The sequence below is a fragment of the Esox lucius genome, chromosome 1 (assembly GCF_011004845.1).
Source record: "Esox lucius isolate fEsoLuc1 chromosome 1, fEsoLuc1.pri, whole genome shotgun sequence".
In the NCBI taxonomy this organism is placed as follows: domain Eukaryota; kingdom Metazoa; phylum Chordata; class Actinopteri; order Esociformes; family Esocidae; genus Esox; species Esox lucius.
In genome coordinates, this window is record NC_047569.1 from 27,750,028 (window position 1) to 27,777,589 (window position 27,562).

The 27,562-nt window shown below is 41.3% G+C and overlaps 2 protein-coding genes across 5 annotated transcripts in view; both read right to left on the reverse strand.

Moving 5' to 3' along the window:
* Positions 1 to 21,863, reverse strand: part of sept4b (septin 4b) — a 58,451-nt gene extending 36,588 nt beyond the window's left edge. Inside the window, exons 1-2 of the mRNA XM_020049723.2 lie at positions 21,563 to 21,863; positions 17,059 to 17,066 (exon numbers count right to left, since the gene is read on the reverse strand). Coding sequence (XP_019905282.1) covers positions 17,059 to 17,066; positions 21,563 to 21,611 — 57 coding nt within the window. The 5' untranslated portion in view covers positions 21,612 to 21,863. The remainder of the gene's footprint in view (positions 1 to 17,058; positions 17,067 to 21,562) is intronic.
* Positions 21,864 to 23,143: 1,280 nt separating this feature from the next.
* The window catches only part of limk1a (LIM domain kinase 1a), a 73,042-nt gene continuing 68,623 nt past the window's right edge, over positions 23,144 to 27,562 (reverse strand). For all 4 annotated transcript variants that reach the window (XM_010905391.3, XM_020050473.2, XM_010905473.3 and 1 more), the window contains one exon: positions 23,144 to 26,683. In XM_010905391.3, the coding sequence (XP_010903693.1) occupies positions 26,494 to 26,683 (190 nt within the window). In that variant the 3' untranslated portion in view covers positions 23,144 to 26,493. The remainder of the gene's footprint in view (positions 26,684 to 27,562) is intronic.

Sequence of the window (27,562 nt, forward strand, 5' to 3'; positions counted from 1 at the left end):
TCCTAAATGAGCATGTGCGGTAAGTCTCTCAGGCTGTCTGGCAGAGATGATCTATTTGTCTGTATTTTGTCGGTTTTCAGAGTGTTATATTTCCAGTAAAAGATTGCTGACAAAGCAGTTGTTGTGAAGCAATATTCTCAATATTCTCCTACACCAGGGCAAGATATCAAGAGAACCACAACTATTTTAGAATAGAATGAAATAACACCCTACGTCTAACATTAAAACGACTATTTAACAGCCTATGGGGGTCAAAGGCCTGTGGAAATGAGAGGGCAGTGAAAGCAATAAGATGTGATGGTGTGTACAAGTGTTTTTCATTCCCTTATTAAAATGAAATGTGTTTAAACAAGCTGTTTTTGGCCAGGTTAGAGGGATTAAGTGAGAAGTTAGAACAGTTTCCCAACATTCATAATTCAAGATCTCTGTCAGATTTTCTTACCAAATAGCATTGGAAAACACACCGGGTCTGACAGCAGTGCTTAGATCTTCCATCAGATAAAGTAATTCACATGACTCAAAACACTGGGTTTGGTGTATGAAGGATAAATGGGGTAAGCCAATCGGCAACGGGATGAGGCAATTCAGGGACGGCATGGAATTTTACACTGGGTGATTGTTGAAGAATTCAAAATGTCCTATCTGTCTTTAAATAACAGGATTTAAAAACAAAATGTGAAACTGCTTGTGTACAGGTTAGGAATCTTGGAAAATTCAGAAGCACACATACAATGACGCATTTTTTTGGTCCCTGGTCACCCAGAGATGACTCCATATTAAGTAGGCTTTATGTGGGACATAAACTCACACACTCTGAAATCCAACTCATCTCACGTTTTTCCACAGACCTGATACTGCACACTTCCCACTTCCCTCACCTCATAAACGAAAGAAGGCAGGATTTATTTTAGTCCTTCAAGGGCACATCACATGGTCTAGTGGGCTGAAGTAAATTTTCTAGTTCTCTCCATCTGCCTATGTCCTCTGTATTCCAAGCATGTTTATACTGTATATTCCTCCTGTTGAGACATATGCTTAGAAAACAGAGGACATTCACTGAGAGCTGAAGAACTGCTGAAACTCAGGTGGATTTTCTTGTCTTCATCTATGCAACTATTGGAGCCTTTTCTGCTTACTAGCAACACTGCTCCAACCGTATCAGTGAAAGTTATCATACATAAATAACTAAAACATTTAAAAAATGCATAATATCACAAGAGAGTGGGTTTTCCCTAACATGTTCTGCTATCTTTCATCTGGAGTTGGAGCAAGAATCGCATTGCTGCTGACCTCAGTCTAAATTCTCAGGCTTTAACTCTATTAATAGTTGAGTCCAGACGTTCGAGCTGGTCTCTCTCCAAGACCCAAGTAGACCTGGCACTGTGACCCAAGCCAGTCCTGGCTCAAACAGGGAGCCCGAAGGCAGCCGGACGGAAGAAGAAAAAACAATCCTGTGACTCCTGCCCAAATGCGCTCCAGAGGCCTCACTGTCATACTGATACAGCTGCTGTTTACTGAAGCCGAGTGTCTTCAATCATGACGTACGCTAAAATATATGGCAGGCATCATCGGTCGAGTCTACAGTAATCCATGTTTATGGATGGATCATCAACAATAGACAGTGCACACTTCCTCTTATCTCTCATTAAATGCTGGAGAGAGGGACAACCCTTCTGGCATAATGCTAATGGAAACCTGGGCAGCAATGTGAGACACACCTTCAATACTGATTGTCTGAGTAAACACAGCAAGTCATATTTACTTACAAAATTCACCATAAATACTGGATGAGCCAACACCCCCGATTGTAAAGTGGATTCTGATTCTCGTGGATGACAAATTAAGTTTGCGTTGCAATGTCTTCCACCCTAGCTTTTACTCCATTGCAGTGAGACTAGCTGCACACTTGTGAAGCTGACATTTCCCATAAATCACCAGGAAAGAGTGGCATGTCGGTTCCATTCCCTGCAAGTAGTTAACTTGGCTTCGGTGTTTACATTAATGTCATAGAATGCCCATCACATCCGAGTCCGCGAATCAACTGGACGAGTGCATCGGACCTGCTCTCATTTGGACCCCTGGAAGTGAGCCAGAGATGCAACACAAAGGCACAGCCCCTCATTCGGAGGGAGGGCAGAGTAGGAGGGAGTGCAGTCGACTGTGAGCCTCACATCAGAGGGAGAACCACGACGCGGCCACCCTCCTGGGTTTTCACGCAGCAGTCCTGTGGGCCCAAATAACTCTTTGATGTGAGAGGTCAAAGGAGAATGATAAGAATCTTGCAAGCCAACAACCCGTCCGGAAACAGGAAATTAATGGCACAGTGTGCCAACTACTCTTCCGCCAATGTAATGGATGTGCACATTTTTAGGCAACAGACACTAGCGTTATTGAGACATACATTGCTCTCATTTGACTGTATAATAATAATATATACTGTACATAATATATATACAACCCTGTTTCCTCAAAAGCTGGGACGCTGCATAATATGTCAATAAAAACAGAATGCAATGATGTGCAAATAATTTATCCCGATATTTAATTGATTGAATAAATAGTTCAAAGACAACATATCAAATGTTGAAACTGAGAAATGTTATTGTTAATGGAAAATACATGCCCATTTTGAATTTGATGCCAGCAATACATTTCCAAAATGTTCAGACAGGGGCACACACTGTGTTGCATCACCTCTTCTTTTAACAATATTCTGTAAGTGTTTGGGAACTGAGGAGACCAACTGCTGAAGTTTTGAAAGTGAAATGTTTTCCCATTCTTGCTTGATGTAGGATTGCAGCTGCACAACAGTTTGGGGTATCCTTTGTTGTATATTTTGTTTAATGCGGCAAATGTTTTCAATGGGTGACAGGTCTGGACTGCAAGCAGGCCAGTTCAGCACCCAGACTCTTACTTCGGAGCCATGCTGTTGTGATACGGGCAGAATGTGCTTTGGCGTTGTCTTGCTGAAATAATCAAGGCCTTCCTTGGAAAAGATGTAGTTTGCATGGCAACATATGTTGCTCCAAAACCTGTATATATTGTTCAGCATTAATGGTGCCTTTACAGATGTGCAAGTCATCCATGACATGTGCACTAATGCACCCCCATACCATCCCAGATGCTGGCTTTTGAACTGGGCACTGATAACAAGCTGGATAGTCCCTCTCCTCTTTAGTCCAGAGGACGCGGGGTCCATGATTTCCAATAATAATTTAAAATGTTGATTTGTAAGACCACAGAACAGTTTTCCACTTCACCTCAATCTATCTTAAATGAGCTCGGGCCCAGAAAACACGGTTGTGGTTCTGGATCTTGTTTAAATACTGTTTCTTCTTTGCATGGTACTGTAAAGTTTTAACCTATTTTTCACAGACAATGGTTTTCGGAAGTGTTCATGAGCCCAAGCAGTGATTTCCACTACAGAGTTGTGTCTATTTTTAATGCAGTGCTGCCTGAAGGTCCGAAGATCACGGCGATCCAATATTGGTTTCCTGCCTTGTCTCTTGCTTTAAGAATTTTCTCCGGATTCTCAGAATTTCTTTATGATATTGTGTGCTACAGACTATGAGATGCCCAAACTCTCTGAAATTTTACGTTGAGAAACATTACGTCTGACAGACCCATCCTCATCCTTACGTCTGACAGACCCATCCTCTCTGAAATGACCTTTTAATACCCAATCATGTTACTGACCTGTTGCCAACTGACCTAATTAGTTATGTGATATTACACCAGTTTTAGTCTTTTAGCATTACACACATTTTCCAGTCTTTTGGTGCCTCTGTCACAACTTTTTTAAAACATCTTGCTGGCATCAAATTCAAAGTGGGCATATATCACGAAACAATAAAATGCCTCAGTTTCAACATTTGATATGCTTTTGTACTTTTCCCTATTGAACACAAGGTTTAAAAGATTTGCATATGATTGTATTTTGTTTTTATTTACATTTTACGCCGCGTCCCAACTTCTTTGGGAAACAGGGTTTATTTATTTATTAAAGACCTTTTGCAGCATTCATGATTTATTGAGAAAGAGAGAGGCTGATTGCTTAAATTAGCTGCCTGCTACCATTTGGAGCGGGCTGGGACCGCAGCAAAATATGTGTACCGGAGACAGTGTCTCAGACAACTGGACCACCCTAGGCCATGAAATAAACATGTAAGAGTGTTTGGGTACACACCCGGAATCTTGGCGATGCATCAGGGAGGGGTTTGTTTCTGGAACTGTGTGGTTAACACCCACTGCCTTTGTCTTACCATGTCGCGTTATGTCATACCCTGTCTCTCTCCAGGCCCACTCGTGACGCAATTACTCCAAGGAAGAACAATGTCAAAACACAACAAAGTCATCATTTAAATGCCCTCAACTGTCGCTTCATATTGTCCAGCTGGCCATGTAATATCCTAAACCAATTATTACTCAAAACCCATTCATCAAAAACACGGTCTTTTTAGAACAGCAGATGTGACTTGGTTTTCTTAATTCTTAACCAAATCAAGGCTTATTCATGCCATCTGAAGGAGTAGACAGTTCTCAGGGTATGACATTTCTCCAGGGGAAGATAATAAATGGGTGTAATAAAAGAAAATATCTTTAGGTGAACTGAAGGATTAATAGATAAGCATAGACCCTGTGCAAGGACGGTTAGAGTGAGGTATTCATTCTGACTGGTTATAGTTTTTACGGTTTGGAAAAGGCTTCAAACGAAAACCTGCTGTCAGTTTAACTAGCCATCCACCATCCCTGTTCACGGCATCCAAACAAATCAACGGTTTATTTACCTTTCAGGTCATATTTCGAGTTTTTACCCACTTAGATGACACCTATTAAAGACAATCTGGTGTGAACCGACCATGTATTTATATATATGTGTTCAAGTTGAATTAATCTCAGAAATATGTGTTCCTCAAAAATCTCTCTCTACATTTGCTGAGTTCACCGTTTTCAATGAATTTTACAGTTTATTGGACAGGAAAGCGGGGAAACAAAGGTGAGGGATTGTTTTGCTCGACAAGCAGCAGGTTGGATTCAAACCCAACACACAGTGTTTGGTTGTGTTCTAAAACAAAGACACCGCTGCTGTGTTGTTGCAGTTTACAGAACAATAAACAGGAGGACTCAACAAGAACGACAAAACAATCATAAAAATAACCCAAAGTAACAGACATTACTCACAGAGTTATGATGTGATTCTAGGAGAGCAGGGGAACACTCGTTCAACTGTTAAAGGATCCTGTAACTAATCACACACTAACGGACAGGGTACAGTGGAATAACAGAAGTTAATGCCTGCATTCTGGAGAAGATTGTGAGGAAATTCAATTTGAAAGATAATTTACTATTAAGCTGGCGGTCTAACACTTAACATAATTTGTTCTTTCCTAATATTTTTCCTCTGAAAGTGACTGGGAGTGACATTCAATAGGCAAACTCCAGAGACCAGTACAAGTTAGATCACTTCATTAAACGGCTGCCCATGGCAAAGCCCAAGCCATAAACCATGCAGTTTTTCTACAGGATTTTTTTCTAGCTTGCCTTAAATGACCAGAGTCTAAAAAGAGATGGAAGAAGAAATGAGGAGGTTGAATGGTTATTAGTAGCTCATTTAAAAAAAAAAAAAAAACCTGGAACAGGTGTCCATCACCTTTTTTTTCTCTTTCTATCATTCGAATAACCTTCAAGTACAGTACCTTCCAAGAACCAACTTAATTCCAGATGCATTCACACAAAAAACACAAACACACATATGCAACAGATGCACATACACACATTAAAATGAGCATCTGTCATTAGCAACAGGACACCCACGTGTACCCCTAACCACCAAACCACACACCGTGCCCCAGCCCCTCACCACCAAACCACACACCGTGCCCCAGCCCCTCACCACCAAAACACTCACCGTGCCCCAGCCCCTCACCACCAAAACACACACTGTGCCCCAGCCCCTAACCACCAAACCACACACCGTGCCCCTGCCCCTCACCACCAAACCACACACCGTGCCCCAGCCCCTCACCACCAAAACACTCACCGTGCCCCAGCCCCTCAACACCAAAACACACACTGTGCCCCAGGCTCCAAACACATTCAAATACAGAGTCAGCAAATGATTGAATCAAACGGAGAGTCACTCAGATGTTGCAATAGCCAGGCAAAACAAAGTCCCTGTGCATAATGCCAACATCTACCTCTCAGCACAGAGTCAGACAAGGATGGTGCAGTGACAGAAAGATGACACGTTTCTACAGAGGAATAGAGCAGAAGCCTGAAGGTGCAGATCACATTCCTGTTGACACTCTTATTTCAACACAACTCACACTTATACAAACAGCCCACACTGTGGCAGCTCATTTGTCTGAGTGAGTTATATAGATAATAACACAGACATTTTAACTATAATATGTCATGAAAACCATCTGTTAGAAGACAATGGACAAATTTCAGACTGGGCTGGGTGCTGTTGATGAAGGCACTTGTCCGTAGCCTGCCCTGAAAGGAACCCCTATTTACATGCAGTATAATGGAAATATTTACAAATGATAGCTAGACAGTTTTGCAACTGTAGTTACAGATGGGATGTGTGAAATTCAGTATGACAAACCCACAGTCAAGGTTTATACACAAAGATAGGGCGACATTACTGAGACAAACCAGCGGTTGTAGAGGAAGGGACAGTGACAGCCAAACGTACATTAGTTCTACAGGAAGAGACAGAGCAGAGTAGATATAAACAGACTGTGGGAGATCTACCGCATGTGTAATGGACCCTTACAAGGACCAGGTGCAGTTTTATGGGCCAAGTTTGTTTTGGGTGAGCACAACAGAGTGTGTATGTGTGCCTGCCCCGGGCTCTCTGTGTCTAAAGGACAGGGGGGCGACATTCAGGAAATGAAGTTTCAAAGGGCAGCCGTTCAAAGCCCAGGAAACGGGGAACAACACAGCCCACACTGACGACCGCTGCTACCGATGCAGTCCCTGAAACAGAGCAGAGGCTCCAAAGGACTACACAGGGAAGAGGCTCCAAAGGACTACACAGGGAAGAGGCTCCAAAGGACTACACAGGGAAGAGGCTCCAAAGGACTACACAGGGAAGAGGCTCCAAAGAACTACAAAGGGAAGAGGCTCCAAAGGACTACACAGGGAAGAGGCTCCAAAGGACTACACAGGGAAGAGGCTCCAAAGGACTACACAGGGAAGAGGCTCCAAAGAACTACAAAGGGAAGAGGCTCCAAAGGACTACACAGGGAAGAGGCTCAAAAGGACTACCCAGAGAAGAGGCTCCATTGTACTACACAGGTCAGAGGCTGCAAAGGACTACACAGGGAAGAGGCTCCAAAGGACTACACAGGGAAGAGGCTCCAAAGAACTACAAAGGGAAGAGGCTCCAAAGGACTACACAGGGAAGAGGCTCAAAAGGACTACCCAGAGAAGAGGCTCCATTGGACTACACAGATCAGAGGCTGCAAAGGACTAGACCAGGGGTGGGCAATATTTTTCACTGTGGGGCCACACTGAAAATGCCAGAGAGCTTTGTGGGCCAGATTACTTTTTTAACCAACATGCCTAAAAAACACACAACATAGCTAACTCTGTTAACTTGCATATTATATTTATGCTTATTTATTTTCCATACACCGTTTACATAATTGAACTTAATTTACTTTAACAATGTTTTTATTATTATTTTCTGTTAACAGCTGTTATTATGGCAAGCAAAGGCCTAAAAAAAAACTTTTTAGGGTTATTACTCAACAGAAATGTTGCAATACATATTTGCCTTAAAACAGTTATATAGGTATTATAGTTATGAAATCACTTCTGAAGATTTTCACTCAAAGCAAATGTTGGTATAATTGACATCTAACTTCATACAGTATATATTTTGTACTACGTGCTTTTAACGACAGTGATTCCAGCAGCCCAGACCCAAGAAATCTACTTTTAGGGCTACTCACTCAATATGAACAGGAGTGCCTCGTATGGGCGTTAACAAGTGAGGTGAAGTCTGGAGTCATTTCTGTTGAAGCAGTGTGCGGTACTGTTGAAGCAGTATGCGGTTCTGTTGAAGCAGTGTGCGGTTCTGTTGAAGCAGTGTGCGGTTCTGCTGTAAGATGTTCATCAGTGAGGCTGCATCTGCGCTTGGACTTGTTGAATTGTAGCATCGGGTGACCGTTTTTGTATTTCACTGCATGCTTACTCTGGAAGTGCCCCTGCAAATTGTACTCTTTAAAAACTGTGACGTTAGCTTTACCTGCGACATCTACAAATAAATATTTTCCGGTCAATATTTTTTTAAATACTCTGCTTTCGTTATCAACTTTTCTTAGGCTCATTTCCAGACACCGCTAGCCATCAATTGCGTATAGTAAGTACAAATGATAACTTCCGCGCGTGCATTGTGGTGCTGGTCCCTACGTATCATAAGGCAAAACCTTGTTTCAACTTAAAGGTATTTTAAACAGACAGTATGATACTGCTGTACTTATTACTGGGAGTGCCACGGGACTTTTAATTAGAAAATAAATAAATATGCAACGGTAAATAAAGTAACGTAACATGCGGACCTCGTCAGGTATTTTTTTATTTTTTCTTATTTTAAAATCTTGGATGTATTGCAGGCCGGATAGAATGACTCAACGGGCCGGATCCGACATTATCCGACATTATCTTGCCTAGGTCTGGACTAGACAGTGATGAGCCTCCAAAGGACAACACAGGACAGAGCCTCTAAAGAACTGCACAGGGCAGAGCCTCCAAAGGACTACACAGGGAAGAGCCTCAAAAGGTCTTCCAATACTGGCATTGAAATTTGCCTGCTATAGAATTGAAGACAATAAGTCTTAACCATCTGAATAAGTGAAGTAGGTCCTCTACAAGTTAACCAACTCTCGTCATAATGTTCCCATCCCAAAATGGTGTGATCTTTCCCACTCTCTCCTCGCCCTTTGCATCTTCCTTTCCTCCATCTCTCTCCCATCACCCGTCCACCCTCCTCTCCCCCTTCCTCCCTTCTCTCATTCCATCTGTCATCATGTCACAGCATGCTACCACATTCCACACTACAGCTTCTACACCAATCAGCATCATGTAAGAGCTGCTCCTCTTTTTCCATTTTGAGTAAGTAGAGGTTTGTCCAGTCTGGTCTGGGCAGTCCTTTCTCCATTCGTCTTGTCTCTCATCTACTCATCTCCTACATCCTTCTCCTTTTTCATTCCCTCCACTCTTCTCATTTATCATCATCCTCCTCCTCTTGGCTCGCTTGGCATTTCCGCTAGCTGACCTGATGCATCTTGGGAGCATCTGGAAGTGTTTATGATTGCAGCTGTAGCTGGGTAGAATTAGGTCTTGTCACCTCGCTGGTTTTGAAAGTACGGCCTGCCACCTCGTCTTGCATGCTTGCACATACGCATGCACAAACACACCATTGGCTTGGATTTTTTTTCGTTTTTCCTCGGACAGTGTTCCCAAAAATACGTTATCAGACAAAAGTCATTGTCAAACACCATTAAGTGGTCTTTCTGCAGGCAATGAAAACATTAGCTCATAAGGTATGATGTTGACCTCAAAGTAGCCTGGAAGGAGAAAATGCCTCCCAGGCTTATGTTTGATCATCTCTACTCACGTTAAAACGGTTCCGCCCATTCATCCGCATCAGCCAAAATTCAAATTCCAAATAATAATTTCTAATAGGCTCCCAATGTGTATCTAGTTATACAGGATCTGCTTATTTGATTGAAATAATAACATTTTACATTTACATTTTAACAATTCAACAGACTTAATGAATTGCATTGGATATTGTACAATGGAGAACCACTGAACTTATTTCAGAATACTTCATATGTCCTGGTAATTGTATTCTAGTGTAAAACGGGGTAACAACAGGACCATGCCAACACAAACTTTGTTGTTCAATACATTTGGATACGTTTGTGTGTGATACAATTCAATAAAATTCAGCTTTTCCTCCTGGGCTACTTTGAGGGCAATGATGTAGCTTACACATATTAGTGAACTTATGAAGAAAAAGTCAAGATGTGAGTTGCCGATCTACTCCAACAGATTTTCCAGACAGGCAGGTTTAGCTACAGATCTACCATGGTCTCAGTCTAATGTAGAGTGAATCAGCCAGTCTGCTTCATTCAGTTAGAATGGTAGTATGTCTGGATTTTACAATACACAGTGCAGTGTTCAAGTGTTTCATCACTCAGCTCCACTAAGCTAGACTGACAGGATAAAACAATGATATCTTGATGACCGTATTTATTCTTTTAACAATTTTCTCAAAAATTAAAGGTTAGATTTATAAAGTTTTGTCAGTATACGATCAAGCTGACTTGTTCATATACGGAGCCAGTAAGTCTTAAATAAACATTACATTAAATTTGCAGGGATTCCTCATTAACAAACCACCATAAAAATAAATTTTGCATGCGTTGTTAGCCTAAATGCAGCAAAAAAAGAATCCAACCATCTAGTAGAGAATTTAGATAAACACAGAATATATGCCAGTCACAATTCACATATCCTTTTTCTCTGCATCACCAAATGCAATCACTAACCAGGTATCTATCCAACCTTTATGCAAGTAAAATACATACTGGCACAGCAATGTTTTATGTAAACTTTCTAAATATTGATAAAACTAAACACTTAAGTGAAGGTAGGATTGCAGGGAGTGGGGTTAGGGTTATATAAGCCAATTTGAAACCATTTCTGACATAATAACCATCCCAAGTAATCTTGTCCTGATAAAACTCTCCTGGCACCAGAAAGCAGTTTATTACACTACAGAAGATCTTCAGGTTGGTGAAAGTGCTATTGTGATAGATGCTTGGCTGCTGTTTGCAAGTTATCATACAAATGTTAATATTAGACCATAGGTCTTTAACCCTCTCCTGGGGACCCCCCATCCATTCCATCTATTAGATGTATTCCACAACTAGCACACCTGAACCAATGTTTTAACTAATTAACAAGTTGAGCTATTTCAGGGCAAAAACTAAACTGTGAAATGGCTGGGGAGTCCCCAGGAGAGGGTTGAAGACCTATGTTGTAGAATATTCACTTGAAAATCTATCACTCATTGGATGCTACTAGGTTCTGTGACTAGCAACTATGTCAGAAACCCACTGAGTATGCGTCAACAGGGAGCATCCATGGGGTTGACCGCAGACGTGTTTTAAGGCCCATCCTTCAAAGAAAACTGACTATGACACATTTATACTAGCCAATTTACAGGACCTTAAAATCTGACCACCCCTGGGTGACTACTGGGACCCCTGGGTGACTATTGGGACCCCAGTAGAGGCCATGGGAACCAGGATGGGGTATATTTATATCCTAAGCCTTCCTCTAGTGCAGGGACAAGGATGAGGGGGAGAAGGTCTTGGCAGGGCCTGTTAGGGCCACTTTGGGGGCTCAGAGGAATGTATAGGTCACTGTGTGACCGAAAGAAAACCTGAGGAATGGGAGGGCTGGAGGGTGGCCACAAAGTAACACGTGACATCTGCCGAGACAGATTAACAGCGAGCCCTGATTCTGCTGAGTTTACAGGCACTAGTCTGGATGGGAAGTAGTGACAGATCACAGGAAGTGACATTGTAAAGTTGTAAGTCTTCTGTTTGACTTTACTGTACATCCGGATTAATGTAGTACTTCAAACAATTTCATAATGGAAACAAGCTATGAACATTGATTCCGACATTGATTGAACATTGATTGATTTTAATGGATATTCCATCGGGTGTTTGACAGCTTCATATAAACATGTTTTTTATTTAATGCACAATGTGGGTTTAAGTAATGAAAAACAGAACATATTAATTACTTGTAATCATTCATTTACCAAGCCATCGTTGGTCATTAATGATCAGTCTTGATCATTGTATATGACTACACTGGACCTTTGTAAGGTAAAGAATGAAGTTCTTCAGCACTGAAACAACAACCTGAAGAGACCATTAGTGTCACCTTGCATTACCCAGGATCCCATGGAGAGGGTTTATGAGTTCAGTTAATCCCCGGTCTCTGAGTGAGCGAAGGAAGGGGGGGGCGGTAAAGAGAGATGGAAGGAAAACAGCATACAGCAAAGAGATGTAGATCTCCCTTCAAAAGAGGAAGAAAATAATGGATAAGATCAGCCCGTCATCCTAGTATAGTACAGCATTCAGACAGACACTGAAGCAGAAAATAAAACCCAGCCTCTCTGCAGGGATTCTAGAAGTCATAAAATGAGTAATAGTCTCCGCAAACAAAATAATGTCCCCTGTTTCACACCCCTAGCTTCAATAGCTGAGGTTCCCCCTTTGAAATAAGTTATTGTATCTCTTTAAGGCTCTTGCAATGATGTGGAAGATTATTTTGCCCACTCTTCTATACAGTACTGCTTCAAATGTGTCATGTTTGAGGGCACTGTTGCATTTCTTTCCTCCTTAGCTTTTTAACAGATGGCCTCACATTCTCCCCAAAATTGATCGGATAAAAAATGTAAATCATAATTGACTCACTGATAGGTTGGCCTCCGTGCTCTGCAGTTGGTTAGCATTAGTTCCTTCTGTTGAAAGGCAGTGTTTCATTTTCCCTAAACATAGCTTCTGGCATTGCGGCCAACTCCAACTTTGACTCATCTGTCCAGAGCACATAGTTCCAGGAGTTCTGGTCTTTACCCAAGTGTTTTCTGGACTATGTCGTTTGTGTTTTAATATTTCTTTTGAGAGCAGAGGGTAATTCCTGCAGGCAAAGTCTGTGCAAGCTCTATCTGAGAGTTGATTAATGTACTTTGACACTGATTTTTGCAAGATAGGCCTATTGATCCATTTATGTTACCCTGGGGTACTACAATGAGTACAACCTCACATTTAACAGTCATATCAAAGCGGTCACCAAAACAGCATTCTATCATCTAAAAAATATAGCCAGAATCAAAGGCTTGGTGTCCCAAAAAGACCAAGAGAAGCTCATCCCTGCTTTTATCTCTAGTTGGGTTGACTACTGTAATGGCCTCTTAACTGGACTCCCGAAAAACACTCATTCAGAATGCTGCTGCTAGAATGTTAACCAGGACCAAGAGAACAGAGCACATCACTCCGGTTCTTAAATCTTTGCATTGACTTCCAGTCAGTTACAGAATAGATTTCAATGTGGTGCTTTTAGTTTATAAATCTCTGAAAGGTTTAGGAACTGAATACATTTCTGATATGTTTGAAGAATATAAACCGAGCAGGGCTCTTAGATCCATGAACACAGGTCAGCTAGTAGAGCCCAGAGTCCAAACTAAACATGGAGAAGCTGCATTTAGCACTTATGCTGTACAAAACTGGAATAAACAACCAGAAGGTCTTAGACATGCCCCAAACATATACATTTTTAATTTCAGGTAAAAACACTCTCACGTGGCTATGACTGAGCACTTAAACTTAACCACACTGTTTAGCCTTATAGCTTCCTATGTTTTCATCCCATTTTTAAGTTTTTATGTTTTCTTATTGTATTTTCTATTATTATGATGTATTCATTTGTTTTGATGTTTTTATTTGAGCATTTGTTTTTATGTTATTGTACTTTCATATATTTTTCTTTGTAAAGCACATTGAATTGCTTCGATATATAAATTGTGCTATATAAATAAACATGCTTGCTTGCTAATCATTTGCACATGTGTTTGGTGCACCTGATTAGAACTTTTTATGTGATGTAATTTTTTTTACATATGGATATTGCATTTCTGTTATTTTAATCGCACAAATTGTATTAATATAGATTTTCTTAAATTGGGTTACCTTTATTAAAGGTGCTCTCCCATCACATGGTCATCCATGTGATATCTACCACCACGCAAACCAATCATTGGTTTTGAAGACAGAATAAGAGTGACAACTACTTCTAGCCTATTAAAACAGAGAAAGAAGTTCATCCCCCTCCCTAAACAACCTGCCGCACATCTGAACCTCATTTTGATCGGGATTGTGACTGATAGTGGTCTGCCTGAGACAATGCGAGGGAACCATTTTAATAGTGTGTTTTTAAAGGAGCTTTGTACTTTCAATGGGGTGACCTTGTGACATGAGTGCACCTTTAATACATTTGGTTGAAATTATTTGGATAGTTTCAAATGATGGCTGAAACTATCCAAATCTGTAAAATAAAATACAACTTCCCAGGGGCTTTACTTACTTTCCACAGCACTGTAAGATATCCACTTGCCATGAACATTCCTAACTCATGAGATGAGAAAGGCAGTCACTTCAATGGTGGTTAGATAACTTCCACTTTGACATGGAGAGTTCATTCTGAGACCTTTACAGGCACCCATTCCTAAATTAGTTTCAGTCAGCTCATTGCTGTCATATAGGGGTGTGGAGTGACTTTCAGCTTCAAAACTCAATTGTGTCTCCTCGCTGCAAACTGTGAGGGCCTGAGGGTTGTCTGTCACAAAATGACAGCTAAGACTTTGAATCACACGGCACATTTCCCCAGACATAGCTGAGAGAATTAAGTTCACACACTTCACCACTGAGATTAACACACAATGACCTCTCTGGATGCAGTAACAGCAAATCAGACAACCACCCACTTGGCTAGTAACCCAAAAGATGGTGATGTGAAGTGTAATGGCTACATTATTTGATACGGGTCCTCAGATTAAGGAAAAGCCAAGTTAATGTGCTGCATTGGATATTATAATTTCTTCAACTGTACTGTATCATTCATTGTTCTCTAACTTCTGAATTGAGTTTAAAGTTACACTAAAACTATTGTGGGCTGACCTAGCTCACAAAAAGTATCTTTTAGAGCCAACCAATCTGCAGAACTACCTATGACACCCCACTCCTCTGTTTTGACAGGTGTAGTCACTGTGTTAACTGGCTCTACTGGATAATCATGAAAAGGGTGGCTAAAGAACATGTGGCACACATTTAGGCATCAACCCTAAAAGGAGAGGAACAATTCAAATAGAAATGCAATTTCCTTACGTTTGCATAAATGTCTCAAATACAGTACAGTAGTAACATACTAGCCTCTAGTTAATATGCTAATAAAGGCCAACTCTAGCCTTTTCCCTTCACCATGGCTATAGTGACTGACAGCAATTAATGGTGAGGCATAAAGGCATGACGCAAGGTAAACTAAACGCTGGATTTTTGTGGAACGCGGTTGACGTGATGAACCGTGGATAGAAGTATGCTCTCAAAGGCTGGAGAGGAAGAGAGAGACTTGGTTTCCTTTTTGAGAGAGAGGGAGCATTGGTTTTCTTTTGGACAGGGAAGAGTTCTGTGGTCAGTCACTCTGTTTCCCTGCCCAGAGCTGGCATCATAACATGACATCATAATTCAGAGGATGTGTGTGTGTGTGTGTGTCTTTTTACATCTAGAGATAGGGGAAACCACAGCCACCCTCTTCTTCACCACACCCCAGAGTCTGGCATGCTGTACTAGGCTGAAGGCACAGAGAGAGATGGTCACAGTGGAAGTGGGTATCCCTGACTGTTACACTTCGAGGTACTGTCTCAAAGGGATAGATGTGCTTTGTGAAACAGGTGTAATGAACAGAGGATCGGTCAGATTGAAGATAACCCTATAAATCCTGTGGCTCCAGTCCCTCTACACTATTTGTAGATTATAACTGGATATTCTGGATCTCTTACAGAAGTCAGCAGTTCTGCACTGGTTTCACCTTGGGACTCAAACGGTAACAGTTTGTTTCAGTCGTAACCTAATGTTAGCAATACAAATGCTATCTGGAAAGAAATATGTATATTGACAGTATGTGTAGCAATTATATGACACATGGGAAATACTTTCATATTAATTAGCATAATAGCTCATCTGAGGCCACAACATCTGCTAAATAGTACTCCTAAGTTTTCTCCAGATATTTTGATGATTGTATACAACTCTGTATGTTCAATACATTATCAACACACTGTTGTTCATGAAAATAACTACAACACATTCCATTTTGTTCTCACTGTGCTAGCCACTGAAAAACCTGCGCGACCTCTCAGTTGAGAAGCCCTGCGATAGAGAATTGAGAATTCCTTTTCGGGCGTTTCCTCGTTGCGCTGCTACATTTAACTGTGTGTCACAAGGGTAAGGAATGCTGCTCAGAGGAAGGAACAGCTTTGTCATACACCCATATGGACCCCCTCCTCTGTTGAGAGCTTCGGTGTCGTGGTGGCGTAGACTAGGGAACGGGCTTCATTCCCAGCATCCACCTGCCTGGCTGCCTGTCGGCCTCCGTTTCCAACTTACCAAATGGAGTGAAAGTAACAGTAAAAAAAAATATCATGTGAAACAAGGCTCTCCTCCCATCTCCTTTTCTCCCCATCCTCTCCGCCCCCTCGTCACAGATATTTGTCTGCTGTGTTTGGAAACAAACGACCCCCCCCCCCCAGACCAAACACAGCTGTTTGGCCGTGGGATGTGCCGACAGAGGATGACACAGGGATGAGAGGCAGGCTGCGGGCTGTGTGTACACGCGTGTGAAAGGGATCCATCACTCACCGAGTGCCGTCAAGAGAAGCTACTGACAGTGCAACTGGATGAGTGGAGGTTGGCTTGTGGGAAGGTCGACACAACCATTACAACACGCACACATGCACATGCTGGCTGTAATGTCTACAGGAATACGTAAACTGTCACTTCCTCAATAAGACATCTCAGCTGTCATGGACATGAAACTAGAAAAACTGGGTCCTGCATGAGACCAAACCAGTCTCAACCCAGTAAATACATTCAGTCCCTTAGGTATGTGGAGACACCCTGAAGCCAACACAAACCCTCCCAGCACACATTACCAGTTACCAAAGTCAAACCCTTTGAATGTCAAAAATAACCTTTCGCCGTCACATGTTACAAATAGCTTCCCTTTTCCTGAAAGTCTGAGTGTTCATCTGCCACTTTCTGGTTTATTCATTATCTCAAACTGTACCTTACCGTCCATTCAAAATCATTGTCTTTCTATTGAGTTCGCCAACACCTTGATAAGGTCCATTAACAGTGTAGAATGGGAAGTTTAGTAAGAAAAGGAAATAGCATTTCCTCTTACCTCATCATCTGCCCAGATGAAGACCAGATTGGATGGCAGAGCAGGAGCCGATTCCAGAATCCACACACACACACACACACACAACACAAAGACAGGTTGAAGGACGGTGGATACAGAAAAAACAAGGGAAATACATTATTTACAACATTAAACATTAACACCATCTGAAATTTCAATTCATGAAATTCTGAGACCACAAAACACATGTATACAAGCATACCAAAACATTCCACAAATAATGTCATTACGCAAATACTATCAATTTCACATGTAACATTTTGGCCCTGAAGCAAGTAATGATTACGGTTGTTGTAATCTGAGATGAACAGATGGATGTTAATCTCAATCTGTGTTACCATCCTGTCGGATCTAGGTTGTGGTGTTGGTTGTGGCTGGGAATCACCATAAAGATGAATACCAAGTTACAACACAGCAAGCAAATATACACATTTCCTTGAATATCCTTCTTTTGTTTTGCCAGACTCAGGGCAATCAAATGAAAGAATCATTGTTACCCATATAGAAATCTATTCAAACTGAATGCAGCTGTTTTATGTGTAAGCATGTGTGTGAGGCAGAAAGAGCAGACACAGAAGACCAGGGTGTGTGTGTAAGTGGATGTATGAGAGTGATTGTGGGCGTTCATAGACAGAACATACAGTGTGGGTGTTCGCATGTGTGTTTGTGAGTGAGGAAGAGTGGGAAAGAGTGAGAGAGAAATATTATCAAACGTATTATTTACAGCATATCAGACTGTGTGCTTGCTACAAAATGCACACTTACTGCTTATACTAAACATGCACGGAGTGAGCGTACTACTTCAAAAGAGGCAGTGGCTCAACATATTTCTAGATTTAGGCTGAGCGCCAGCCAGTGACATCAAAAACCAAAATTCCAACCCAACCCAGGAGGAAATCTGTTCTGACTAAAAGCAAGGCAGAAACAAAAAAGAAATCCATCAATCCGGTGATCTTGATCCCCTATAGATTCTGTGAAACACCAACATCAACGGTGTGCAAGAGAATCCTTTTACTTCAGAATACTGCTTTCCCATCATGCACCTGTTAATACAGTAGGTGTGAGTTGTACTTTCTGTCCAAGCCAGGCCGAGACATGGCTGTTGGCCTTACAGAGGGGCTACAGAGTACACATTCCGGAGTAGCGGGGACGTGTGGGGCTGTTATAAGGAGATTATAGACTCACACCACCACCATGGATGTACGCTGTGACCCCTGCAGGGTTAACATCCCAGCCGTTCCCAACGCATACTTAGCTATCCCAAAAGCACAGCTGACAAGAAGCCTGCATGTTCTTTATCTTTCAAACAGGAGTTGAACACAATAAGGTCCAAAGATGCTACCTTACTCTGCCCGGTCAAGTAATTCCCTTAAGTGCATCTACCGCTTTAGCAATTTAAATGAACTGTCCTAAAGTCTGAGAAAGGGCATTAAACAGTCTGTTTCAAGACAGAAGTCAGATAACGTGTCTTTATAAGAGGAGGATAGCCTACTTCCAGCCTGTGTATACTTGGGTTTTTGGCTGGAGAAGTCTACCACGTTATAATGGCAGTACTGTTACTGTAATGGCTGGGCTTGTTGATTTCTGTGTGCTTCCTGTGCCGACCGACATGGAGCAGTCTCTCTAGCCATGATGCTGTCAGTGAGGACACAGTGGTGTGGGATGGCTGCGTTTCTCACCGAGGAATGTCCACCGCCAGCCACTACGCCTGGGCAGTTCATCAGCAAGGACTGGATTCAAATGAGACCCACGTTCTTTCAGATACCTTTAGCTGCGCTTCAGCTTGAACCAATGGAATAGTGCAGGGGTGTCCAAACCATTCCACGGAGGGCCGTGTGTCTGCAGGTTTTTGGTTTTTCATATGGTTCCCAGTTTACACCTACACAACCAGGTGAGGCTAGAAACTAACCAATTAGTAACCTAATTATCCAATCAAGTACAAAGTGAGAGCGAAAACCTGCAGACACAGGGCCCTCGGTGGAACTGTTTGGACGCCCCTGGAGTAGTGATTCAGTAGACTGCCAGCCCAGCCCAAACTTCCACTGAAGACAGGCTAGTACACTGAACCGTGGTCTGGGGGCCTCTGCTGTCACTAACACTATCGGATGATTTTTCCAGCTAGACTTCACAGCAGAACCGCTTCCACTGCACTACCTGAGTTTTACTTATTTAATAAAAACAGTACATTTTCCTTTTTTTTAAATGGGTTAATTAGAAAGGCCTACATTCCAATTTGAGTTACTCGTAATGGGCCAGTCGACAGCTAAAAATGGAAGAAGCAACAGAGAATAAAAAAAAAATAGAGTTTACTGAGATTCGTATTGAGTTCACCCAGATTGCAGGACAGTGTATTAGACCAATGCTAATGTGAAGTACATCCATATGATACAACAGCAAGCACAGTCATCCACCTCTCCCATCAACCAAATGATTTAGCAGATTCTAGCTTATCTATGGTGTGTCTGAGTCTATGTGTGTCGGTCTGTCTCTGTTCGTCAAGGACTGTGCTGTGTTTGTGGTGCAGATCAGACCCTTTACAAGACAGAAAGACAGACATAGAGGAGCAGATGGAGGCTCAGTACTCAGTCTTTTTTGTTAATCCACTCCCACAGCAGTAGATTTCTCTAGACCTGTCCGGCCCCTAACTATCTTTCATTTCCATCTCCGTTTTTATATCTCTAACGCTTTCTCTCTGATCTGCTTCACTATTAAGGCAATGGGCTGAACTTGCCAGCTGTCTGTCTATGGTGGCATCATCAAGGCTGAGTCCTCAAATGAAAATAATTACAGCTGAGCAGATGGGCACAAGTCATACAGTGACAGCAGCTTCATTGGCTTGTGATACATGCCAAAGAGAAATTAACCTCACTCAATGTTCTCCACAGAAACAGCCAGGTCAGCGTGCTGGTGATCGGATATAGCGAAGTCAGAGATGGCTAGCAAAGTATTTGAATGCAAATGGAGGGAGGATATTCTCCAAAATGTATAAAGTGTTACTGGTGAGTCTCACAAGTAGATAAGCATAAGCTGGTCTCTGTCAGCTGACTTTGTCCCAGAATGAACTACTGTATAAGTAAGTAATAAGGCACAAGTGGGGGCGCGGTATATGGCCAATATAACACGCTAAGTGCTGTTCAGAGGCACGACGAATCGTGGACACATCACACCTCATGAACCGGTTACGACACATGATGTCATACCCCTGGTATATGGTCTTTTATAAACCGGGTGGATAGAATCATGGTTTCTGGTTGGCTGATAGTCTTGGTAAATGACAACACATTACTTTGTACTGCTCTACAACACTGCTTGTGTTGGTAACCAGTTTATAATAGTAATAAGGGATCTCTGGAGTTTGAGATATTGCCACAGCTTTATCTCCTACACTTAACAATAAGCAAAGGCTTATGGTGAAACAGATGAAAACCGTTTAGATTTTTATCGTTTTTTATAATTAAAAGGTATACATTCTGGCATACATTTTAAAGTAAAACATTTGATAAAAATATTTGAACCCAATTTTCTCACAATGGAAACCATATTTGGAACACAGATATAGCACAAGTCTACATGTTATTGTATATAACGGAGCACCTTATTTATAGGTAGGCCTACAGTATGGGTGTATAACCGATTGTTTTCATCGCAAACTCAGCCAAAACTGTTCCGTTTATGACCTCCGTTGAAACTAGGCTAAATTATGCAATTTGGTGAACGGGTTTTGTGGTACTTCTTAGCGTCTGCTGGGAATTCTCTCCCTGCAAGTCAAAGAATACAGTTTTCAACGTATTGCTAGCCACTCATCTCCGTTCTCTTTCAGCTCCAAACATGTGTTGTGGTACAGTATAATTCTTCCACAACTATATTATTCTGCCTCCCCTCGCAATGTGCTATAATGTCCATGGGGCTTTTGGAACGGCAAATGCACACTCAAATAGACACTTTCTGGGTAGTTGATATGACTATAATCAGGTATAATCAGGTCTACCAGTACAGTTCCTAGAGAGCTTACCAAGTCCAGTTAATTATTAAAATCAAATGTTATAGATTACAGTCAGAGAGAAAACCTACAGGGTGGCAGTTCAATTGGAACCGGGTTGGGCATCCCTGCGTATTCTACGCTTGGACATTATTTTGATATAGCCTATGTGCTCTCTATGGCAAACTAACAAATTATCTTTATTAGGCGCAGTGTCTAGATCAGCGTAGGTATTTTAAGCAGGCAACAGTTTCAGCATTTATGAACCTCCCAGATTAACAAACAAGTATCTTGCAAATAGCATCTGACGCCAGTCTAGATAAATGCCACCACAAACAACAAACAATAGGCTGAGAGCGCACCAGACGCAGCAGTGAAACAAGACGACAGGCAAGGCGCTGAACATACTAGGATGCAAACAAACAGACCAATTAGGAAATGTTCTCTCGTTCGGGGACACCTGCACACTCACCTTGATAAATAGCATTAACGGTCTAGCCTACTTACCGTGGTTAAACATTGTATTCCTAAACCGGTTGGATGAAGAATTTTCCATTTCTCTTGATTTTTTTCTTTAAAAAAAGACAGCTTTTCCAAAACTCTCTAGTCCTCGGTTTTGGCTTTGCTGTGTATTCCGTACGTAGCCTATATTGTGCAAAACAATAAGGATTCTGAGAGCCTTGCGACCTAGCCTATTATAAATTGTGCAGGAGGTGACTCTGATCCGTCTTCCACCACCGTTCCTTGCAACCCTGTCTATTCTAAAGTGCAACAACGCTGAATGACTGCGTCTGTGATTTTGTGAAGCGAATTTAGCGGCGCACTGTTCTGTAGCAGTACTGCCCTGCCAGACTCGCCGTGACGTCACGCGGCACAACCTGCAACACTGTCCGAATGAAAACAATCGCACATGGATGCGCAGGGTGGATTATTGTCACGTGTGCCTGGTCACCATTCCCGCCGCAGAGACGGTTATTGCGTCGACGCTTGCGGTTGATCCAGTATGCTAGAACCAGTGCTTGACTTGGGATAGAATAGTATGCAGGAACTGACAAATCGCACATTAGACTATGTTCATGTAGGCTGTGTTAATAAGGCATGCCTAAAAAAGGAACCGGAACGCAGGTCTGGACCGTTCCGGCCCAAGTCAAGCTATGCTAGTAACATAGGGTTTTATATTATTTTGGATAGGATCGTTATATTTACAAGTGCATACTTAGAAGGGCTTGCAGAAGGCACTGTAACCGATTTTAATTTATTTAAATCGGATTGTTAATGGTTTCTTTAGCTTGCTCTAAAGCCTACATTAAATGCTTTGTCAAGACTGCCCCGACTCGGGTTTCCTGAAAAGTAGGTTTTGATATAATTCGTGTTGCAATTTCCATTGTGTTAATTAATCTTGATCCGTTTAACCTCCTAAATACAAATGTCTAAAAATGACGTTATTAACGGATTTAACGTAAACAAACTAACAAGTACACTAATGCATTTGCTCTTACTAGATTGTTAAATAGGTCTACTTCATTTGAAAATGAATTATCATCAGAAGCCTGCACACACTGTGTTGCATTTTAGGAGACATGACTACCTTTTACGAAAAACAGCTATATTTAGGCTATTCTAATTGTTAAAACCAAAAGCAACCTGAAGTAGGTCACACAGTAACCTATTTAATTCAAAAAGTCCTGCACTGAGGTGAACTCCGTATCATCTCCGGATGATGATGATGTTGATCATCTGACCGATGATTTTGGTCCGCATTTAATTGGTCATATTTTATGAATGGGCACAAAAGATTGATTACGTAATTTTGGACGTTTGCCAAACTTTTGTGTGCGTCATGTAATTAATAGTGTGTTGAAGACCTATTACTTTAAGTAGCCCATGACTGATATGCTAGTCCACTGTACTCACTATTACTGTCACTGGGATCCATGTGGAAAAAATTGCAATAATTGGGTATAATATCTTCGTCAGCCAAAATATATATTTAAACTTCATGATTTTTAGTCCTATCAAATTTAAATTATATAAGAAATCCCACAATTATTTACTCACACATGAATTAAACACAAGACTCTGTTGTCATTAAAGGAGCAACATGTTTATTCCAGCTGTGATGAAATACAGTGGTCTACTCCGTTTCTCAATATTCACGTTCACAATTAAAGTGCAGAATCGGTTTCACAGCTTATGTAAACAAATTAAATAAGATGAAAATGAATCATAATCTTTAAGATATCAAAAATGACGATGGAGAAAAATGGAAAATATAAATATGAAGAGGAAAATGTAATCATAAAACAATATACTGTATCATCAATGGTTTTAAATCCATTCATTATCAACAGGCTTGCTCTTGAATTTAATATTTAAAAAATCAGTCAAAACAAACGCATTTTGAGTCGTTGGCAAGGCTAGCTTTAAAACAAAGGCACAGCATATTATTCAGAGGTAAGGATCCTTTGCAAAAAAGTTTTGTAGAAACATTCTCCACCATTCATCCATCAATCCAAACACATGCTTGACAATAATGTGGCTTTTGACAGGCATGGGGATACAGTACTTCAGTTGAATTCCCATTCATGCCCATTGATAAACACATTAGCAGAAGCTGTGCATAAGAGAGAGAGCCTTTGGGTATTGAGTCATACACTGACAGATAGATAAAAGACTACATGCTTGTTGGATGATTGTACTTTTGGTAATGTATAATGTGACTGTGGAGTTTTATTAGACCAGTAAATGTACTTGTTTCACGCTACTGAGCCCATCCAAGCTCAGTCATGACAAACAAAGTGTATTTGGACTGAGCAGGCCTTGTTTCAGGAGTTGTTCTGGAATTTAGCTATCTGAGCCGGCACAATACGGTTCGCATCAGAACAACAGTGTGAAATCTTCTCTGGACCTCGTAGTAAAGTGATGCAGTTGATGAGACACATCATTCACAAAGGTCCAGTCTGTAAGCAGGCAGACCATGTTAATCTCATCCTCTTAACTAGAAGAATTTCAAATACAATATTTAAAAACGTTAACCATTTAGAAGGTATGCCTTTGAATGATCGCCTTCAAGCCCCTCAAAGCTGAGCATGTCTGAAACATTGGACGCGGACAAGCGAAGACATCAAGTAATCTAATAGTACTTGACACCTGCAGGCATCATATTGGCAGCCTAACTCCGATTTGCTACGAAGAGGGAAGGATTTTCCAAGACCCATGTATATAATTTAATTGAAAGTGACTTGCACTTAATATCAACCAATGTCATTTTAGTTCTTTATCACAAGTAACCCAAGGAGAAAATAAAAAAATAGCTGTTGTAGGCAGCAATTTTATAATATAGTGCAAACTAAAGTACTCAAATCTATACAAAAAAGATTTCAGTGGTTCTATATAAAATGAAATGCTATGTTTCAGCTCTATTTCTTTTTCTTAGCCTTTCTGAACACTTTTACTCTTTTTTAATTTTACATTTTTTTGTAAAAGGGAAAGTATAGCTTGGTATAACAGCAGAATCGTTCACATCTAGCCAATACTCAGCTCATCTTTTAGTTGCAGAGAGAAAAAATAGAAACACTGATGGAGGAAAAACAGACACACATAATAGTTACAAAGATTGACCAAATAGTGAAAGAAAAAGATTGACCGAGAGTGAGTGATTATTTTCAAAAGAGTGCAGTATGTTACAGACAACAACACTGAGACATAATAAAGATACTATTTACAGCCAGCAGATTGTGTGTAAACAGAGGGCCTCAAATCAGAAGGAAGTTTGTGACTAGGGTTGTCTCTAAGTACTTAGCCCAGGCGGAGGGTTGAAGTCGGGCTATGAGACAGATTGTCTCCAGAACCACGACATATCCATCCAGCTATGGGTGACTTCATTCTCAAACTAAACTAAAATCCTCCATATCTTTTGTGAAGAAATATGGGTAAATATTGCCTGACATAAAGGCCTACTACCAAACCACATTTCCTCATTTCATGTTCATGCTGATTCTATATTAATGATGGATTTCATCTGATCAAGGTCACAGCCGGGACGCTGACTGTGAAGTAGCCCAATAAAGGTTGCTGTAAACAAAAGGACTCTATATACCGACCGACAGGACACAACAGAATAAAACGCAACTGATCATGTGAAAGTGCTTACAGCCAGGACAGACGCGGTAAGCGAGGGCCCTAGGAGGCCATCTTAACTCTGTAAATGCCTCCATCTCTCACCGTGGCAACCCAGAACAAAGCTGTCCTCCCTGTTGAAAGGAATCTGCTCCTTATCAGCTACTACTGCCTAACTATTGTTAAATTTGTCTCTCCTTGATTTCAACAGGTAGCCCAATAAAAATATGGCAAAGTAGCATATATTATAAGTATACAAAATATGTCTGTACATTTACAATATTTAAAACATTTACAGTATGATAATATCGCCGGCTATATACATGAGATCAGGACAGTGATACACTCATATGAAATGGAAAATGTGCCAAAAGTATGAAAGTGTACCTCAATGTCAAGACAGTGCTACAGTCAGAAAAAGGATGTGTTTCGACATGGACCATATGTTTGACATGACCAGGGCCGTCACTATAAGGTAGCATCCCAAAATAGCACCCTGTCCCCTCTAGTGCCCTACTTTGATAATACTAATTGAAAGCAGTGAACTATATGTATAGTGTGCAATTTGGGACACAGTAGGGAGTCAACAAAGGCTTACTGGATACACAACTATTTACACTCATGCAGTTTTCAGAAAAGTTTAAAATGAACCCTACGCTCAAAAGCATGTGTTTGACTATATTTTACATTGGGCTGTGTGTGTGTGTGTGTGTGTCTCAACAAATGTGTTTTGTTTTTTTCCATGTTCAAGAGTCCCCTTTTGCATTTCAGAAAGCAGTTTTGATATCATTAAAACCAAAAAAATGTATCTAACCAAAGTCACACAGAGAAACACTTTGCAAACACACATCGTTGCACGAACGCTTCGGAGGGACACCTATTGTACCAACGGGGCTAAAGCGTATTTTCTGCTTTAGCGATAGATGATGCTGCCTGAACATTTCAATAAGTTTAAAGACAATATGAGCGTTCAAATTCATTTCCAAAGCCAGGGTTGAATGACACTGCTAGCTAGCAGTTACCACCCTGACATTCAGGTTAGGTACGGCAGTCAGCAGAATGAACAGTGATATCGTGGTAATGGTAGTCTGAATGACTCTCTTGGTTGGAGATGTGTATTCCGGCATGGCTGGCTTTTTGCATTCTCGGCTCCCCCTGAGTCAATACAGCCCATCGGCAGCCCACTGTCAACCAATACCAATGCCCCAGCCATCACAACCTTTTGCCATAGGTTTTCTCTACTGTCCTGTGACCACCGTATCCTTCTCTCTGTCCACTCTGGTAAGGTGACACCAACAGGATTCCACTCTGTATCTGTTCTACTCCGGCACCTCGTGGTGCGGAGGCAGGCCGTTCTCGGACCGAACGGCGGTGCAAGCCACGGTGGGGACAGTGTGGTTTTTCCAGAATTCCTTGTGCAGCGTGTCGAGCTCCGACACCAACGGGAGGCGTATCTCCAGGTGCATCTTCAGGTTCTCCAGCCATTCTTCCAGCTTAGTGAAGGCAGGACTAAAGACAGATGAACCAGTCAAAGCATGAAGACAGTGAAGATCAGGTCAATTCATTTTACTATCAAATAATTTATTATAATGCAGTATGTACACAAGCAATGATTAGAATGTATTCTCCAGGTGGAAGTTAGGAGGATTGCAGCCACAGTAGCTGAAATCGAACACGATGAAATCAAATATACCCCTCTGCTTCAGCCTGGGTCCTCAGCCTGGGTCCTCTCTAGGTTTCTTCCTAAAATTCAACCTTCTTAGGGAGTTTTTCCTAGCCACTGAAATTCAACACTACTGTTGTTTGCTCCTTGGGGTTTAAGGCCGGGTGTCTCTGTAAAGCACTTTGTGACAACTGCTGTTGTAAAAAGCGCTTTATAAATAAATTAAATAAATAAATAAATAATAAATAAATTTTGATTGATTGATTGATTGCTTCCCAGTTGCGTTAGCGTTTGCTAATAGTGTTGATCAGTTCAAAATAGCTGTAAAAACATTTGTTTTGATATGTAAAGACATTTCACAGCGATTTAGACAACAATTATTCCCTTCACTACTCAGCTCGTTTTCTGACAGGAACAGACATTCAGTGGTGTAGAATATCTTGACACCTATGAAGGCGGGACAAGGGTACAGCTTTTCCATTTGACAACAGAAGCTGCCTCCTCCTCCCCCAAAAAGTATGAAACCATCATTACTCAAATACTCCAGCTATATATGGAAATGTTCTGATGTTACAGTGAGTTACCGTTGGGCTGCACGGCAACGTTAGGACTTTACGGAAGCCCCCAGCCTGGCTGGGGAGTGCGGGGAGAGAACAAGTACACTTGTCTTCAATAATGGCCCTTGTTTCTCTTCCCATGAAACCGGCTACAAAAGCTAATTCTGA